Source organism: Ursus arctos, unplaced genomic scaffold (assembly GCF_023065955.2).
Source record: "Ursus arctos isolate Adak ecotype North America unplaced genomic scaffold, UrsArc2.0 scaffold_3, whole genome shotgun sequence".
NCBI classification, from domain to species: Eukaryota; Metazoa; Chordata; class Mammalia; order Carnivora; family Ursidae; genus Ursus; species Ursus arctos.
This window is the reverse complement of record NW_026622985.1, coordinates 33,018,905-33,039,437: the sequence shown is the minus strand read 5'-3', so window position 1 is coordinate 33,039,437 and position 20,533 is coordinate 33,018,905. Positions and strand designations below refer to the sequence as shown.

The 20,533-nt window shown below is 33.4% G+C and overlaps 1 protein-coding gene across 14 annotated transcripts in view; it reads right to left on the bottom strand.

Moving 5' to 3' along the window:
* The window catches only part of AKAP9 (A-kinase anchoring protein 9), a 200,793-nt gene that overhangs the window by 121,202 nt on the left and 59,058 nt on the right, over positions 1 to 20,533 (bottom strand). For 13 of the 14 annotated variants that reach the window (XM_057304094.1, XM_044386405.3, XM_057304099.1 and 10 more), the window contains 5 exons: positions 14,872 to 15,099; positions 11,959 to 12,003; positions 2,043 to 2,096; positions 1,508 to 1,678; positions 603 to 758 (listed from right to left, as the gene is read on the bottom strand). In XM_057304094.1, coding sequence (XP_057160077.1) covers positions 603 to 758; positions 1,508 to 1,678; positions 2,043 to 2,096; positions 11,959 to 12,003; positions 14,872 to 15,099 — 654 coding nt within the window. The remainder of the gene's footprint in view (positions 1 to 602; positions 759 to 1,507; positions 1,679 to 2,042; positions 2,097 to 11,958; positions 12,004 to 14,871; positions 15,100 to 20,533) is intronic. The other variant, XM_057304100.1, reaches the window with a different exon arrangement.

Below are 20,533 nucleotides of genomic sequence, written 5' to 3'. Positions count from 1 at the left end.
CTAAGGCAGACATGCAGAAAGAAATGGGGCCTAAAAGACAGTACTTCCAGATGACTTTTCAATTTGTGATTCTAATCCCTTTCAGAAGTCTGGCTGTATTTTCACTCTGAATTCTGTAGGATAAGCTTGTATTCTTACATTAACTTCCTTCCTTTCTGCTTAACTATCTCAAATTATTTTCTGTACTTGCCATCAGAAACTTTGATTAATACCATTAGATTCTTATGGATCTGATTAAAGGTAAATGGAACACATTCTGTCTAGTTACCATTTTAGAAACTAAAATGAAATCATAGCAGGGTTGGCAGAAGGTAGATTGTGACTACATATTAATTTCTGCAAAAATCTACCCAATCAGACTTAAAAGATTTTGTAGGCTTTCAATATATATACAAGGGAGAAGTACAGAGAAAATAACAGCAAGAAACCACACAAGAACTAGGAGTTAAAATCTTGGTTAACAGGTATTCACATATTTTCAACATGATACATAATAAGCAAATGGATTTTAAATAAAATCAAATTTGTGCTGAAAATTATAGCACTTTAAAAAAATTCATTACTAAAAATCTAATAAATTTTGTTCTATCAGTAATACTTACATGTTGGAACTGAATCTGTAATTTTTGACTTTGTTCTGTCAACTCTAAGAACTCTCTCATTGTCTCATCCTTTTCTCTCCTTGCTTGTTGTAAATTAGCTGTGAGCTGGGTTATGATGCCATCTCTCTGTTTAATGGCAGCTTCAAATTCTTGTAACTAAAAGACATCAGTGAAAATAAAAAGTGCCAGACTTATTTTTGAAACAAAATTGATTATTACTCTCGGTAACTACTCTTCAGAAATATAATATTCAAAATGCACTGACAGAATTATGATAATTTGTAAGTAACCTTATCCATTCTTGTCCATATATGAAAGATTAGCTTGCAGAAATTGGCTTGACTTCCAAATCAACTCAAAAAAAATTACTAGGTCTAACTTATCCATTTATCTGCTTCAAGAAGGACAAGTGCCTTTATATCTAGGGATGCCCCAATCTGTTCCTAGGCAACATCATCATAGACATGTTCAATTCTCACTTGTTTCTGGAGAGGATGAAACTAAAATGTATTCTGTTATCCTCATCAATGGCCTTTTCCACCTTGTTTTCGTAACTGACTGCCACAAACAACAGATGTCATTTTAACCACAAGCAGTTACTTTTACAAGGACTCGCTGACATTTTTAATGAGTTTAGGTCATCATATTCTGATGTGGTTTGCACCATAATTTTCTCTCAGGCTGATTACAAAAACATCTATCCTACTGAAGTGATTTCAGCCTAGCTATCTCATAAAGTTAAAAGATTAAGCAAGGTTGTTTGCCATATGCAGAAGGACAAATATGATGGGATGACTTACGTTACTATATGAAAACCTTATCTTTAAAGAATGTATGTATATCATCATTCAAATGTCCTATTTTTGTCTCAGTAACAAAACAAAAGCCACATAAAGTACACATACCTGCTGCAGTCCGTCAGTCCCATAGGTGGCTCTCATTTCTTCTAGCTCTCTGTTCAGCTCTTCAATCTCATGCTGTTTGCCAGCCAATTCATTTTCCATCATCTCTAGGTGGGTTTGATTGTACTGTGCTCCATGTTCAGAATAAGAATCATCAGCACCAAATTCTTCTTCCTAAATCAATCCAAGATTTTTAATAATTCATACTAACAACATTCCTCAGGAAGAGGGATTTAAACACTGAATTCCACAGCAATATCCACTTTAAAATATCACTCATCACCTGAGAGTTTACTGGAATGACAACCTACTTTGTTATTATTGTGATATACACCTTAAAAGCAAAAACAAGATATTGCAAAATCTGTTACAATTGAGCTTTTATAACAAAAGGTGGCTAATTTTATTTTGTTAAACATTAAAAGCATTTAGAAATCACACACAGAAAGAAGTACATGCAGGAAAAGCTTTGTTAGTAAGCCAGATGGTTTTAAATAGTATAAAACATTAGTATCGTGAGTAGCTTTAAATACTGTACCCTTAATAAATTTGTAGGCTTTTCTTTTCTCACCACAAAACTGCAACCATTTACCTGTACAAAAACAATTTCCTGATATATTATGATTTTAGATAGAATTTTATTTAAAGCTAACAATTATATTTCTGCTAACTGTATTCATGCATATCTTATGCACAGGGAAAATGCCTCATTGGCAAAAACAGACACAACGATTAAATTTAAATCTATAAAAGACATTATGATCATTTCAAATGCCAGTGACTCTCAAAACATTTGAGTGCTTACAATGCAGAAGACACAGTACTGTACATTTTCATTTAAGTGAATTAAAGTTCTAAGTGCAGTTTCTATTTTGTCTTCAGAGGGGTAATTATAAACCTCAAGTTACTAAATGCTCTTCTACAAAATCCTGCCTTATAATCGTTCAAATAACTGTTTTTTGATTAAGATCTATTCATTTTAAGTACAATTGTTTACTGGTGCAAATTCACTGAAGGTTGGTAATCAGGTCAAGAAGTATGAGATGAATAGGTGAGGAACACTCCCCCAACTTTCCCTGGGGAAATGATAGCCATGCCAACCCTGACTGATGCAGAGATTTTCCGTAACATATTATTGCCTCTATCACAGACATTTGATGATGGGAGGAAGAAGGATGACAGAATATGTCTCCTGGTTTGACCTCATGGGAGATTAATTTCCGATCAATTAATCTATTTAATAAACCCCTACTTCCTCCAACAGTGCACAAAAGAATTTCATTACTGCTTACATCTTAATTATTCATAATTCTACGTTAACAGAATCCAAGATAATAAAGTTTGTACTGCTAAAATATACATAGACTAGAATATCCCAGAATTAGGATATGGATTACATCTTTTTACATCTTTTTAAAAGTGAAAATATTGGAAGGCACCTCACTGGCTCAGTCAGTAGAGCGCGTAACTTGATCTTGGGGTCATGGGTTTAAGCCCACCCACTTTGGGCATGGAGCCTCCTTAAAATTTAAGAAAAAAAAAAGTGAAGATACTAATTAAGAGTTCTGTAACAGGGGCGCCTGGGTGGCACAGCGGTTAAGCGTCTGCCTTCGGCGCAGGGCGTGATCCCGGCGTTATGGGATCGAGCCCCACATCAGGCTCTTCCGCTATGAGCCTGCTTCTTCCTCTCCCACTCCCCCTGCTTGTGTTCCCTCTCTCGCTGGCTGTCTCTATCTCTGTCAAATAAATAAATAAAATCTTTAAAAAAAAAAAAGAGTTCTGTAACAGAGTTTGATTTGATTCCTTTGTTTTTTTTTCCTAAGGATCATTTCTGAAAAATAAACTAAAGTTAAAAAAAAAAAAAAAATCATCTTTATGGCAACACAATATTGCAATTTGTGAAACTATCAGAAGACAGGAGTACTAACTCTATTAAGATTATTAATATCATGTCACTTGAAATAACTTTCCAATTAATTCCTCTTAAATTTCAATTAGCTTTTCTTGATTCTGAAATGAAGCATTTTGATAAGCACCTAAGATTTTTACAATTATAGTATAATGAAATGGACGTTATTAGTATCTTCAAATATCATATTAAGCAAGGATACACCTTTAAGTGGAGATAAGTTATCAGTTTATAATGACTGTATCTAACAAATTATTTAACCAAAGTTCAGCTTAATTCTTCCCTAACTTAAGCAAAATTACACTAAAAAAACTCCTATGTATTGGCCTCTTAAAATATAACCATTTTGAAGATTTAATCAAATGTTATTATAAACATAAAAATCAGTGTTAATAAATTTATGAAATTTAATACATGTAAATAGGTAATAAAAGATTATTCACCAGAACTAAACTAATACAAACGATATTCTGAAGTTAGACTAGAAATACTCAGCAGAATATTGGGATCATTAATAGTTAAATTATTCTATTTTATAATGTAGATACTTACTTTATTGATACCTAAAGGGTAAAGCATTCATCCCTTCTTACATTAGTCTTCTAACACTATATCTGGTAAACCTTAACATGAAAGTAAATTAATAGCTTGAAACACAAAGATTAGACTGATAAACTCAGGTGAAGAAAAGCCCTTCTCTTAGTGTCCTTTTTTTACTGTGGCATTTGTCGAAGTTATTTAAGGCTGTACTAATAAAATCTTTCTAAATTCACAGACTTACTCTTGTATGGGCAACAAGAAGATGTGGGAAAGTATAAGTAAGGTACATTTTCAATTTTAAAATGTTCTGTAGAGGTAAGTATCATCTCATAAAGATACTGCTATTCAGAAAGAATCAGAGGAAGATAATTTTTAAAACCATAAAATGGCCTTTACACCAAAACCTTTTCCTTTCAGATGTTAGTTTAAAAACATAAAAGACTAACTCACTATTAATATCTTACCCTATTATACTTAATTTGGTACTATATACATTCAAAAATATTAATAATGGATATTTTAATAAAATAAGAATCTGATGGTTCATAAAAGTTCATGAAAATTATAGAAGTTCAATGTGCCTCAGTGATCATGGAATTGGAGCCAAGTAACTAATGAGATTAAGATCACCCATTTAAAGTCAAAGTTGAATATCAAATACGCTGTACACCTTAAATATATACAATTTTTAATTGTCAATTATACCTCAACAGAGCTGAGGTAGAGAGTAAGAAAAAATGAGGTGAGGTTAAAAAAAAAGAATCAAAGTTAAAAGGCTAAGTTTACATAACTTTATGGCTATAGGCTATGTCTCCAACTCCAGCTAGTCATTTCATAAATATCACGAATCATACAAGTGACTGGGTTAAGAAGCACTGAATAATCATATGACATTCATGAGAGTATTTCCCCTACTATCACTTCATCTGTCCATACTTAGCGAAGCATATTTATTTACCTGTCGTGTGTCTAGGCTGCCTTCAGCATTTGCAACTTTCTCCAAATAACCCTGCTCGAAGGGTATCAATAAAAATATTTCATGTACATACAGCATTTTGGATATGAAATGTCCCTTCATGGAGGACTAAACAGATCATGTATAATTTAATTAATTTGTAAGAAGGGCATTTTTTTTACTCAGTCTGATTTCTCTGGTATGTGTAATTGGGTATATATTTATATAGAAGAGATCTTACTAGATATCATAGGTATCATAGGATAATATTATCTAATTCTTTCTAGGCCTGAATCCATTATTCAATCCAATGAGAATACCAGCCAAAAAGTCAAGAAAATTAAGTGCACGCCATAACTATACGCATAAAATTTCCAAACTAAGTTCTAAGTAAGTGATCAAAATCTGAAATCCTTTTGAGAATAATTTGTTAAAAGAATTCTCATCACACATTTCATTTACTTAGTGTGAAGATAAAGCATATTTCTACTGATGATTGAAAAAAAAAAAAAAAACCCAAACTTTGTTGACTGTCTTTTTTTATACCAAACACCATAGTAGATACTATCAAATATAACCCTCACAACAACACTGTGAAGTAGATATCACTGTTCTACAGGTGAAAAAACTGTATCAGAGTTTACGTGACGGGCCCAGGTTAATACACCTTGGGGGAGATAAGGCTGATATTTAAACACAAGGCTCCAAAGCCCCTGTTCTGTTTTATTACCTTACTTCCCTACATACCAGAAAAATGACAGTGATATTTAAAAAATATATAAGGTAATTATGTGGCCTACTATTCAAAACTGTAATTTGAAATTTTAAAAATGTTCCAATGCAAACAAGAGCAGCCAAGATTATTTAACTTTGCAAATCTGGCATTTGTAATGAAGTTATAATCTATGTGTTTCCTAGAAAGGAATTTCCTTTGGCAGGGAGGGTGTGATACTAAGAGATAATTCCTTAAAATTTCCAGTATGAAAATCATAACAGGGTGAGATTTACTCCTCAATTTACAAATTTGGCTTACTGATGATTCTTCTGCCTCCTGAAAAGGTGACTATGGCTTAAAAGTTCCCTGTAATTCTAGCTCAGTCAAACCGGTTTTAACATCATTAACAGGAATAGCTAAAGCTTCAAAACTAGCCCAGAGTATCATGGATTCAACCTGCCCCCATATTAGCAATCTTAATGAGACATTTTCAAACATTTCACAATCAATTTTTCTGCTGTTTTCTGTGAACAAAGAGAATATATACTTTGTCGCAGTATAATCCATCATGAATCCAGGCCCCAAATATATAATACCACAAAGGTTATGATCAAATCAGGTCAATCTGTCAAAAATTATTTCATAAATATCTTTTTTCAGTGTAACCTTCTAAGTAACTGTTTTTTCCAATTTTAAATCAGTTAATCAATTTAGTTTTTGTGACCACCATTAAAAAGAAAAAGTATCAAAGGATATATCACATAGTAAAGAGAAGTATCTTTCTTGAAACTTTTGTTTGGAAAAAAAATACATATGTATGTATAGGTACATATTTATTCATGTACACAATCATTCATGTATATAACGATAACATATGCAAATATATAGAAATTACACACATATATGTAGTATAGATTTCTTGTTGTTCAACCATGGTCAACATACTCTGACTTTTAACTGTAGGAATTATATTTCAATATTATTTGTACCTTACTTCAAAACACATCAGATTTACCAGGTATCATAGATAAATAGTTTCAATATTCTTCTGGACCTCATAATTCCCATCAGTTTTATAGTTTAAAAAATCTAGGCAAAAAAGAACTTATTGTAATAAGACTTTCCAATATTACTGCTTTCAAAAAGAGAACTTGAAAATCACAATCTTCTGATGTCCTTACCTTTCAAATCTGCATTAATAAAAATTAAAGTTTACTGTCTAATCCCAAAGTGAGAAAATGGCTATATAAATTTTAACCAAATTTCACAGGCATATATGAGATAGTCTGACCTATAGCTACGTAGCTTATAAAAAATTTCACCTTAGTGTAAAGGAAAAAAAAAGTACTTTGTGGAATCCTGGGGTATCCCAAAGACATAGGCAGCTCAGGCAGAAAAATACCTGGAACTTTCAATCAAGAAAGACAAACTATAAGAACCAAAGCTTTAGAAAGAGAGAAGACCGCCGAGTAGAAGGGTCCCAAGCTCACCTCTCCCCATGAACACACCAAGGCTGTAACTACATATACTGCACCTCACTGAGAACGACCTGAAAACTAGCAGAACAGCTCTTCCGTAGCTAAAGATAGAAAGAAAAAGCCACATCGAGAAGGGTAGGAGAGGCAGAGATACAATCAGAAACTAAACTTCCCATGTGGCAACCCTTAAGCAGGAGAGATATCAAGGGGTGTGAATATCTTCCTCGAGGAGCGAGGGGCTCAAGCCCCACACTGGGCCCCCTCACCCTATCAATCTGCACTGGGAATATGAGCCTCCATAAACTTCTGGATTTAAATCAGCTTAACTCTGGGAAAGCAGAGGGCTACAAGAAACCAAGACTTTGCTCTTAAAAGTCCAGTGTACAACAGCACCTGCTCAGAGACCCAGCCCAGGGGTCGCAGTGTGAAAAGTGCCTGGACTATACTATGTGAAGGAGATTTATTAATTTTAGAGCATGTGCCACGGGGGCAAAGATCTGCAGGAACTTTCTCTGGGAATGGAAGTGCTGGCAGGCACTATTTTTCTTGCCCTCCTTCAGCCCAGTTGGCTTGACACTAGTGGGCCCCCGACCAGACACTCTCTATTCCTAGCACCACTCACCCTGGCTGGTGTTCCCCGGCAGAGTCATTCTAACCAACCCAACTGCCCTGGAAGGCACCCTTCCAAAGTGACTCCTGCTCTAGGGAATCCCACCCACCTGCATGCCCATGACAGTGGACACCGAGCCCCCCAGGCAAGTCACACTGCATACTAACCCCATCTGCCAGCATACCTGTAGCAGCTGCCTCTTAGCCAGCCATGCTGGGGCTAGCCCTACCCACCAGTGTACCCACAACAGTTGTACCCCAGTCACTATTTGCAGATGACATGATACTATATATAAAAACTCTAAAGACTCCACTAAGAACTATTAGAACTAATAAATGAATTTAGTAAAGTTGCAGGATACAAAATTAATATACAGAAATCTGTTGCATTTCCATATGTTAATAACAAACTAGCAGAAAAATTAAGAAAATCCCATTTACAACTGCCTCAAAAAGAATAAAGGAATGAAGTTAACCAAGGAGATGAAAGACCTATACTCTGAAAACTATAAGACACCGATGAAAGAAACCAAAGATGACACAAATAAAGGGGAAGATAGACCATTGTTCATGGGTTGAAAGAATTAATATTGTCAAAATGTCCATACTACTCAAAGCAATCTACAAATTCCACGCAATCCCTATCAAAATACCAATAGCATTTTTCACAGAACGAGGACAAATAATCTTAAAATTTGTATGGAACTACAAAAGACCCCAAATCCCAAAGTAATCTTGAGAAAGAACAAAGAGAAACACAGTCCCAGATTTCAACCCATACTACAAAGCTACTGTAATCAAAACAGTATGGTACTGGCACACAAATGGACACATAGATCAATGGAACAGAATTGACAGCCTAGGGAAAAACCCATGTTTATATGGTCAATTAATCTATGACAAAGGAGGCAAAAATACACAACGGGGAAAAGACCATTTCTTCAGTAAATGGTGCTGAAAACACATGACAGCTACATGCAAAAGAATGAAACCATTCTTACACCATATACAAAAATAATCTCAAAATGGATTAAAGACCTGAAACTATAAAACTCCTAAAAGAAAACATGGGGAATAAACTCTTATACCTCTGTCTTAGGAATATATTTTTGGATCTGTCTTATTAGGCAAGGGCAACAAAAGCAAAAATAAACAACTGAAACTACATCAAACTAAAAAGTTTTTGCACAATGAAGGGAACCCATTAAGAAAACTAAAAGGCAACCTACTAAATGAGAGAAGATATTTGTAAATGACATATCCATTAAAAGGTAATGTCCAAAATATACATATAAAAAACCTCACAGTAGAGTGTATAATGCCACGTGAAGTCAGAGAAAAAAACAAATGCAATATGATTTCACTCATATGTGGAATTTAAGAAATAAAACAAATGACCAAAAGGAAAAAAAGAGAGACGAAGAAACAGACTCTTAACTACAGAGAATAAACTTATGGTTACCACAGGGGAGGGGGGTGGAGGGATGGGTGAAATAGGGGATAGGGATTAAAGAGTACACTTATCATGAGCACTGGGTAATGTTTAGAATTGATGAATGACTATATTGCACACCTGAAACTAATATAACACTGTATATTAACTATACTAGAGTTAGAGTAAAAAACTTAATAAAGTTTTTTTTAAAAATAAAATAAATTTAATAAAAAGAACTCATAGCACTCAACACCAAAGAAAGAAAGAAAGAAAAAGAAAGAGAAAGAAAAAAAATGGGAACAGCTAAACAATCCAATTAAAAAATGAGCAGAGGGCCTGAATAGACATTTTTCCAGAGAAGATACACACATGACCAACAGACACATGAAAAGATGCTCATTATCACTCATCATTAGGGAAATGCAAATTAAAACCTCAATGATGTATCACCTCACATTTGTCAGAATGGCTATTTAAAAAACAAAACAAAACAAAACCATGAAATAACAAGTGTTGGTGATAATGTGGGACAAAGGGAACTGGGAATGTAAACTGGTGCAGCCACTATGGAAAACAGTATGGCAGTCTCTCAAAAAATTAAAAATTGATCTATATGATCCATTAATTCTATTTCTGGGTATTTACCTGAAGAAAATGAAAACACGAATTTGAAAAGATATACTGCATACCTATATTTATTGTAGCTTTATTTACAATATCCAAGACATGGAAGTAACCTAAGTACCCATCAACAGATGAATGGATAAAGAAGATGTGTGTGCATGTGTCTATATATGTATGTATGTATGTGTGTCTGTGTGTGTATATGTATATATGTGTATATATATATATATATATATATATATATATATATATATATATATATATATATATAAAACCTCACAGTAGAGTGAGGTTATATATATATATGGTGGAAAATTACTCAGCCATAAAAACAAATGAAATCTTGCCATTTGTGACAAAATGGATAAGTGAAGTAAGTCAGAGAAAGGGACGCCTGGCTAACTCAGTTGGTAGAGCATCTGACACTTGATCTTGGGGTCATGAGTTCAAGCTCCACATTGGCCGTAGAGATCACATACATACATAAATAAATAAATAAATAAATATTTTTAAAAAGTCAGACATAGAAAGACGAATACTGTATGATTTCACTTGTATGTGGAATCTACAAAACAAAACAAACAAAACAGAAACAGACTCGCAAATACAGAGAAAAGACTAGACTGGTGGTTGCCAGTGGAGAGGGAACGTAGGACAATGGGTGAAATAGGCAAAGGGGAGTAAGAGGTACAAACTTCCAACTATAAAATAAATAAGCCACAGGGATGTGGAATATCCTGCAGCATAGGGAATACAGTTAATATTATAATAATTTTGTATGGTAACAGGTGGTAACTACACTTACTGTGGGAGCAGTTTGTAATGTATGTAATTGTCAAATTACTGTTGTACACCTGAAACTAAATAATATTCTATATCAACTATACTTCCATTTAAAAATAATGAATAACAACAATTTTTTTAAGTTCAGTCAGCCAACATATAGTACATCATTAGGTTTTGATGTTGTGTTCAACGATTCATTAGCTGTGTATAACACCCAGTGCTCATCACAACACATGTCCTCCTTAATTTTTTTAAAAAAAATATAGCCATGATAGAAAGAAAAAAGCAGTGTTGCTTTCATATATAAAGTCACAAGGCCAGATTCTCTGAATTGTAAGTTGTGATTTTAAACTGAGATACTTCCCCTGTAGGCAACTTTATGTAGCATAAATCAGGTACTAATATATTTATTCAACCCTGCTCAATTATTTTCCTGACCAGATTACTATTAAGTATATTCCCAGCTTTTAAGCACATTAAACTTTGGAAGTATCAAAGTTTTTACTCCCATTTGCAATTCAAAACAGTAATCAGTTCAATTAAAAACATGAAGTTATTTTTTTTTTTGTATTAGAAACCTACAATATATTAAAAACATATGGAATACACTGAGTTGCTGAACCATTCAGAGTAAGGAATAATTTTCCATATCCTCAAATTCTGGACCAAAGAAATGACAATGATATCTAAAACAATAAGAAAAGGATAACAGTATGACATATATTTATTAATAACACATAAAGAAGGTATTTCCTAATGTGGCCAATGCCTACATTAGCTTTTATCACCTAAATTAAAAATCACTATTCTAGCATTACTTTCAACAAAGGAATTTATGTAATTATATAGAATTCAAGCATTTGTAAAAAGCATTACTCAGAATGTGAAATAGTCTGTATAATAAAATATTTACTGTGTTGAATATGGATACCTTACGATGATCATTAATCCTAGAATCTCAATATCATTTTCCTAGAAACTTAAAGGCCTCTATTTAATTAAGGCCCAAGCTATTCAAACAGATTTAAGACCATAGTTAATAATCTGAAAAAAATATATAGAGAAAAACAGCCTTCAGGTTTTCTAGGTCATTTACATTTTATTTTGTTATGCTATACTTCATTATATTTATACATTCGTTATAAGAATTTATTATATTTATAATTTTATTTATAATTATATTTATATTTTATATATTTTATAAATAAAATTTTATAAATATAAATTTTATAAATATAGAAAATTTTATAAATAAAATTTTATTTATAAATATACATTATATTTATAATTTATAATTCATTGTATTTATAAGAATACATAAGCATGTAAGTTACAAGAAATAAAGTATTAGTTTCAAAAATAATACATAAAAAGTCAATCTACATAATATTACTTATTCTTACCTCTGAACTATAATCATCTGCCGTAGTTGAAATTTCACTTTCTGGCTAAAACAAAAATAAAAACCAATTACATTAAGGCCTTTCCCCCCGCAAACATTGTACTTTATTAACCTATTACTATTAGTAACATATGATAGAAAATGCACATAAAAATATCACTAAAAAAAAGTAAAAATTATTCAAACATTTAAAAAAATTTTTTAAGTATGTGGATTTTATTCCTTTTTTTTTTAAAGTAAGCTCTATGCCCTACATGGGGCTTGAACTTACAACCGTGAGATCAAAAGTCACATGCTCTACCAACTAAGCCAGCCACACGCCCCAAACCTTTAAAATTTTCACTCTATGAATCACAATGGCTAACTAACACATCTGATATTTATCAGAAGGCAACTTTCTAAATATAAACATACCAAGAGGTACTTTGACACAAGGTCTTATCCACATTACAAATCATTTGTAAGATAAAAGTACCAAATAACATATCATCCCTGTAATTCTTATGTCTCTTTTAAATAAAAGAAAGTCTTAACATGTTAACTCAAAACAGTTCAATTTCTTCAAAAAGAAAAATCATCGGCGCAGATGGCTCAGTTGGTAGAGTATGTGACTCTTTATCTCAGGATCGTGAGTCCAAACCCCACGTTGGGCTTAGAGATTACTTAAAAAAAAAAAGAGTTAAAAAAGAATCACCACATCTTGATGCTAGGAATGTAGTAACAACTTGAAGAAAAATAACAACCTTCGTTGTCATTAGCACCTTTGCAGCTTCTAAAACACTTTCTAAGACATTCCTGTTTCACTCTTACATCCCTGGGATTTGGGTATGAAGTGAGTGGCTTTTCTGAGCTTCCCTCAGTTTAGGACCACTAGAAAGAGGTTCCCTCAGTTTAGAACCACAAGTTTCCTTGAGGAAACTTAAATCACTGCTTTCACTGTTCACCCACTCATCTAATCAAAGACTCTCAATTTACAAGTGAGAAAAAAGACCTAGATATTTTACCTTTTCATTCAACAAATATGAACCATCACTGTCTCCTTTCCCATCTATACTTAAGGAAATTTTATTCATCACTCAATACCAAGCTCTAAGTCTACCTCCTCTCTTATGTAGTAACTGATGCCCAGAACAGAAATAAGTTTACCCGTACTATTCTAAAATTCTGTCACAGGGGTTTCTGACTTATATGACCCTCTTTTAAATCTAAAATACTTTCATGACACAAGTCCTCATGGTTGATTCATTTATGCCTTTTAAGCAGCTATAGATTAAATGTGTATTGTGTACTAAAAACTGTGTTCCTGAGTATGAAACGGTGAACAAGTCACTCTTTGCACTGGAAATGCTAGTGGGAAGCTGAAACATTGATTTGTTATGCAGAAAAGGATAACAAATACATCTTCAAACCATGTCAAGCACCAGAGTTGCCATATTATATCATTTAAAAGGTCCAGATTTCAACCAACAATTACAAGATACACAAAGAAAAAGTATGGCCCGTACACAAGAAAAACAGCAGTCAGCAGAAATGGTCCCTGAGGAAACACAAATATTGGACTTAACACACAAAGACTTTAAACGAGCTCTTTTAAATATAGTCAAATAAGTGAATAAAATTAAGTCTAAAATACTAAAGAAAACTGTAAGGGTACTGTCTAACAAAATAAAGAGCATCACTGTAAAAGAGCCAAAGATGGGTGCCTGGCGGGCTCAGTTGGTAAAGTATGCGACTCCCGATCGAGAGGTTGTGAGTTCAAGCCCCATGTGGGGTGTAGAGAGTAATTAAAAAAATAAAATTTTAAAAAATAATAAATTTTTTACTGAAATGAAAAATTCATTAGAGGGGCTTGACAGATCTGAGAGGAATCAGCAAACTTTAATATATAGTTCAACTGAAATTATGCTGTCTAAGATTAAAAAAGAATGAAGAAACATGAACAGAGCATGAGAGATCTTGTGCAACAATATCAAACATACTAACATGCATAACTGGAGACCCAGAGGAGGGGACAGAAAGGAGCAGAAAGAATATTTGAGGATACAATGCCGGAAAACTTCCCAAATTGGATGAAAAGCACTAATCTACATATCCAAGATGCTCAACAAATTCTAAGAGGAAAATCTCAAAAAGATCCACGATTAGCAAATCTTTAACACCCCTGACCTTTTGAATAAAGCTCAAATCCTATATATTATCTAAATCTTTGTTTCCATATAAATATGTCAGGGTACAATTCAAATTATAATTATTATCTGTCTCGTCCACCACTTTTTCTCCTAAGCATCCCAGCCTTCTCTACTCCTGGTTTTAGCTGGTAGCTCCATCCCACTCACCACCCCAATCCACTTTTAAATTCTCCTTCATCGCCTTATTGTGGAAAATTACACCATTAAACAGAAGAAGAAAACTTGCCTTTACTTTGGGCCTTCTATGGGCTAGGTGTAATCTCCTGCCTCTCACCTTTACCACCATCCCATTCCCATCATTCCATGATGCTTTTAAAACTAAACTTCATACAGTTTCCAAGTCACATCATAGCTTCATGTTCTTGTGGATGTTGCTTCTTTATTAGAGGCTGCCTTGCCTACTTCTTTGCTGATAGCTAATGCCGATTTAGCATTCCCCCAAATCATGGTACTCTAGGGTACCATATGCATTCTTGTCACCATAGCTGTAATCAGAAAACACAATCTTACATCTGCCTTCCCCACTTGAATGACTTTCCTAAGGGCAGAGAATGTCATATTTACCCCTCGTATCCTTGGTGCTGAATCCTTGATGTATTACAGTTGTTATACTACAAATGTTTATCGAATCAAACTCACAAAAATTGCACAGGGTGATAATGAGTGTTGTCATTACAACTTTCCACTTAGAATTCTAATGTTCAAAAATCTAGATGAATACTTACCTCAACAGAGAAGACCTCATCACGCTTGATTATTGTGGATTCAGGAGTCACGGCTGTTCCTACCCTCTGAGAACTATTTATGTACATTTCATCACTCTGCGAGCGCTCTATATTCAAAGCATGGTATGTTGACACATCATGTTTACTGCTTGAAGTTTTCCTCTTTTTTTTCTGCTTCTTAGGATTCTGCCCATCAGATTGAGCTTTCCTTTGTCGAAACTGGGCAAGCTACAGAAAAAAAGACATTGTCCTTATCATTAGAGATACTTTTTCTTTACCACCACATGAAAAAAGCAAGTATCTTTGGAGTCATTTTCTTTACAAGATTAAACCATCACTAAAATGATAACTAAATAAAGGACAATTGTTACAGTCCTTAACATAATTACCGAATTGCAAAGAAATCAGGTACTTCTGAATAAGTACTATTCAAATATTAAGAACTGAAAATGTCATGTCTAAAGAAAAAAAATTAGCCCAGAGTTGGGTAAAATAGGGAAAGTAGGCACCCTCACTCACTGCTTGGTGAGAATGTAATCTCTGGATGTTAGATTATACAAAAATATAAGGGGTCTAAATGTGTTTACCTTGTGAAATTTCTGGGACTTATACTTTTTGTACTAAATATAATTAGTCCACGCAAAAGATTTAGTTATATAAATGATCACTGCAGCCTTGTTTCTAATGGGAAAAAATTTGAAATAATTTAAATGTCAAACAATAGTGCTTCCTATCCCCTAATCACTTGCATATCATCATCAGGATTTTTGCCATGTCCTAATGCCATCTATACTTACATTAACTTAACATGTTTTAACTCATGTACTTATCTAAATTTATTTTAAAAGGAGACTTTCTATCCTGGCATAAATTAAAAGCCAGCATCACTTGTGATTTTCTTAAAGAAAATAGGAAACAGAAATTAATGAAATGAAAATTAACACTACATTATTAAAATTTTAGTTAGGTATTACTGCTGAGGGTTATAAGAGAAACAGGCAAGTGTTAGCAGAGTATTAAGGATATATGAACATCAAACAGACTTTTGGCTTACTGTAAACAGATGGACTAAAAAAAAAACTGGAAGAGTATTAACTGTCTTACGATACTATTCACTATTATTTAATATTGGATCAGTCTAACACCTAAAATATCTGGTCACCACCTAAAATCAGAAGTATGTATTACATACTTTGGGTAACACTGGATTAACTCAGTTAAAATAATGTTAATGCAAATAATCAATAATATTAAAGATGTTTACATAAAAGTATATGTGAAAAATAATAAAGATGTTTGACACAGTGGTATATATAAAATAATACTGCAATAAAATCTTTTCTTTAATAAATGGAAAATGGTGTATATCTCTTTCAACAAAGAAAAGCAGGAATCAAGCTCACAGCCTCCAATAATTCTAACTAGCTTGAATTTTTTTTTAAATTTTTTATTATGTTATATTAGTCACCATACAGTACATCCTTAGTTTTTGATGTAGTGTTCCATGATTCACTGTTTGCGTGTAACACAATTTTAATAACATTATACACATAGGCATAGACAAATTCTGGAAGAATATAACCACAACTTTGATTATCTCTCTAGATTGGAGATTATAGGTATTTTTCCTTATGCTCATTTGAAATTTCCTTTTTTATGCAACATATTTTCTAAATTTTATATAAAGCAACTACTAACCATCAATTCTTTAATTTGAGCTACTTGATCGTTAAGAGAACAAAAGCATAAGAATAGGTATAAGCCCCTTTGTGCCTTAAAAAAAGGAAATCTACTACCAGCATATTAATTATATAACTATTAATTAGACCAAGCACAGAGATGGCCAGTAAATTTCTTATGATACGAAGTATTAAAACAATCTTAATGATGTTATCATTAGCTATAAAAATATGCGACAAATACCAGAACTTACAGAATAACACACAGCATATTTTATACTTATTTTGTCTATTGTAGATGAAGAAAAGGATACAGCTATGTGGTAGTGATTATTTAATAAAGACATCTAACTCATAAATCTGAAGTATCTAATCAATCGCCGACCTTATAGAATGTAAAAATATATCACATTAAAAATTTTCCTGAGTTATTTAGCAACTAGCCTATTATCCTACTTCACGTCTGCTTAAGGAACAGATGCAAGACCAGTTGCCTCTATTTGTACATTATTAAGCTGCTGGAATGCATTTAAACTACTTTGGAGGATAGTAAATTCATTCTTAAAAATAAACCAACTGAAACACTATTACATATTATCTGAAAATAGAATCAAAAGTCTAGGCACATCATTTTAAAAAGATCCCTCAGAGAGAACACAAAACCAAGAAAAATATTAATAATGACATTCTTGATGTTTAAGTTCAAATTCAGAAACTTCTTAAAATTCCATGTTGTCTGTGTGAGAAAATATACCCAGAGAGCAGAGAATATAAAGACGAATGTTCTGTTTAAAATTCCAATTTGTTGGGTTATAATTTCTATTTAATATTTATTTTTAATGTACAAATACATAACAAAGGAGAAAACTAAAACTATTTTAAAAAGTTTGATTTTTTAAAAAAACACCTCTGAGACAACAGTATCCATTACTAAATGAACCCAAATGAAAAAGTTATTAATAGACAGATATAGAATAAAAAGTAGAATGGTTCTTTGGGCTCCTGACAGGCTCAGTCCGAGCAGCATGTGACTCTCGATCTTGGGGTCGTGAGTTTGAGCCCCACATTGGGAAGAGAGATTACTTAAATTAATAAAAATTAAAAAGTAGAATGGTTTTGGGGCGCCTGGGTGGCACAGCGGTTAAGCGTCTGCCTTCGGCTCAGGGCGTGATCCCGGCGTTATGGGATCGAGCCCCACATCAGGCTCCTCTGTTATGAGCCTGCTTCTCCCTCTCCCACTCCCCCTGCTTGTGTTCCCTCTCTCGCTGGCTGTCGCTATCTCTGTCGAATAAATAAATAAAATCTTTAAAAAAAAAAAGTAGAATGGTTTTATTATCATGTTTATAACAAATCATTTCTAAGAACATAAAATTACCAAGACATTGTTTTAGGCCTTTTACTGTCTATATGAAGTCATACTATTTTTTCAGAATAATTAACCAGAAGGTAAACAGCATGAGGGTAAGGACTTTTGTTCTGTTCACTGCTATATATTCAAAGCCTGGAACAGTACTAAAAAAATACATGTTGAGTGAAAAAAAGATAACTTATCTTTTACAGAAAAGTCACCACTAACAAAAAATCATTTTAAGCACTGTTCCTTAGAACCAGAATTAAGATGATATAACAGGCATATCTAATTCTACTATCTAGAAAAGTTCCATGGTCTTAGATTTAAAGTCAGCAATTAAATGAATTAAAACACAAAATAATCCCTCTCACCATCTTCCTCCATCAGGCAAAAAAAAACAAGGCAAAATTCTTCTCAAAAATAATTCCCACAATAGCGTTTTAGCAAGAGTTCTGTTTCACAAAAAAGTATACAAAGCTATGCAACTCAACACCAAAAAAAAATCTGACTAAAAAATGAACAGGGGCACCTGGGTGGCACAGCGGTTACACATCTGCCTTCGGCTCAGGGCGTGATCCCGGCGTTATGGGATCGAGCCCCACATCAGGCTCCTCTGCTATGAGCCTGCTTCTTCCTCTCCCACTCCCCCTGCTTGTGTTCCCTCTCTCACTGGCTGTCTCTATCTATCTCTGTTGAATAAATAAATAAAATCTTAAAAAAAAAAAAAATGAACAGATGTTTTGAATAGATATTTCTCCAAAAAAAACATATAGATGGCTAACAGATGCATAAAAAGCTACTCAACATCACTCATCATCGGGAAAATGCAAATCAAAACCACAATGAGGTATCACTTTACTCCTGTCAGAATGCCTAAAATCAAAAACACAAGAAATAACAAGTGCTGCTGAGGATGTGGAGAAAATGGAAACCCTATGCATGGCTGCTGGGAATGCATATTGATGTAGCCACTGTGGGAAACAGTATGGAGATTCCTCAAAAAATTAAAAATAGAATTACCATATGATCCAGTTCTTCCACCATTAAGTATTTATTCAAAGAAAATGAAAACACTAATTTAAAAAGATATATACATCCCCATGTTTATTGCAGGTTTATTTACTAAAGCCAAGATATGAAAGCAACCTAACAGTTCACTGACAGACAAATGGATAAGGAAGAGGCGGAACGCATACACAATGGAATATTATATAGCCATAAAAAATGAGATGGTGCCGGTGGCTTACTTAGGTGGGCATGTGAAGTGATTTCTGCTCGGGTTATGGTCTCGGGTTGTGGGATCAAGTCCCATGTTGGGCTCTGCGCTAAATGCCTGCTTGTGAGTCTCTCTCTCCCCTGCCCCTCCCCCCCAAAAAAAAGAAAAGAGAGAGAGAGCATGCATACCATTTGAGACAACGTGGGTAGACTTGGAGGGCATTATACTAAGTGAAATAAGTCAGACTAAGAGACAAATACTACATAATTTTACTCATATGTGGAATTTAAAAAACAAAAAAGAGATAAAACAGGGAAAACAACTCTTAAATACAGAGAAGAAATTGTAGAGGGGAGGCGGGTAGGGAGATGGGTGAAACAGGTAAAGGTGAGTGAGAATACTCTTGCATATGTATAGAACTACTGAATCATTATATTGTACATCTGAAACCAATATCATACTATGTTAATTATACTTTGATTTTAAAAATAAATAAATATATAATGCCCAGAATAGCTTTTCAGCAAGAGTTCCATTTCATAAAAATGTGAGAGAAGTTAAGATCATACCGTAAGTCTAATTTCTTATACTCATCTAAGCTACTTTTATTTTAAATCTGAAAAGTGGCAAGACAGCAGATAAGCAAAAATCAGAAACTCTACTCAATTAGCTAATCATCTGATATTGAAATGATACACTTTAAATTACTGGGAAAACATTTATTCTAAAACATGCTGAAAATTCAGACTACGGCCATCTGTGTTTGTCATTTGGAAGCCAATTATAAAAATGTTAACATATGTAGGCACAGAAATAGTTGCAAGATTTACTGGAAAGATACCATGTCCACATACACTTGTCTTTCAAAACTGATTCAAATCTCAAGCAAGTATCTTACTCTGACCAGAACATGAATAACCGACTAAACAAAAACGACTGATAATTTATTCCTCAAGTTCAATATTTAAAACTTTATAAGCAATTATTCTCAATAAAACAAGGAACTTAAAAAATGCTATATAAAAACATGCCAAGTTTTTATAATGGCACTTCAAAAAAACTACTAATTATAACCTGTTTATCAAGTGTTCACTGAGTGTTAACTATGTTCCAGGGACTGTGCTAGACATGAATCAAAACATATGGTCCTACTAGTAGGATCTTTTAGTCAAGGCCAGCCTATTAATTACATCATTGAGTTGTGGGAAGCAAATAAAAATTACTGTACAATTTCATAGTCAAAAGTACTCCTATATATCTTTAAGGAGGTGGTATGGGAGCCTCCTGTGTCCTGATTTTGTCAAAGGTGGCTTTATTTTTAATAAATTTTTTTAAATTTAAATTCAATTAGCCAACATATAGTACATCATTAGTTTCAGATGTAGAATTCAATAATTCATCAGTTGTGTATGACAC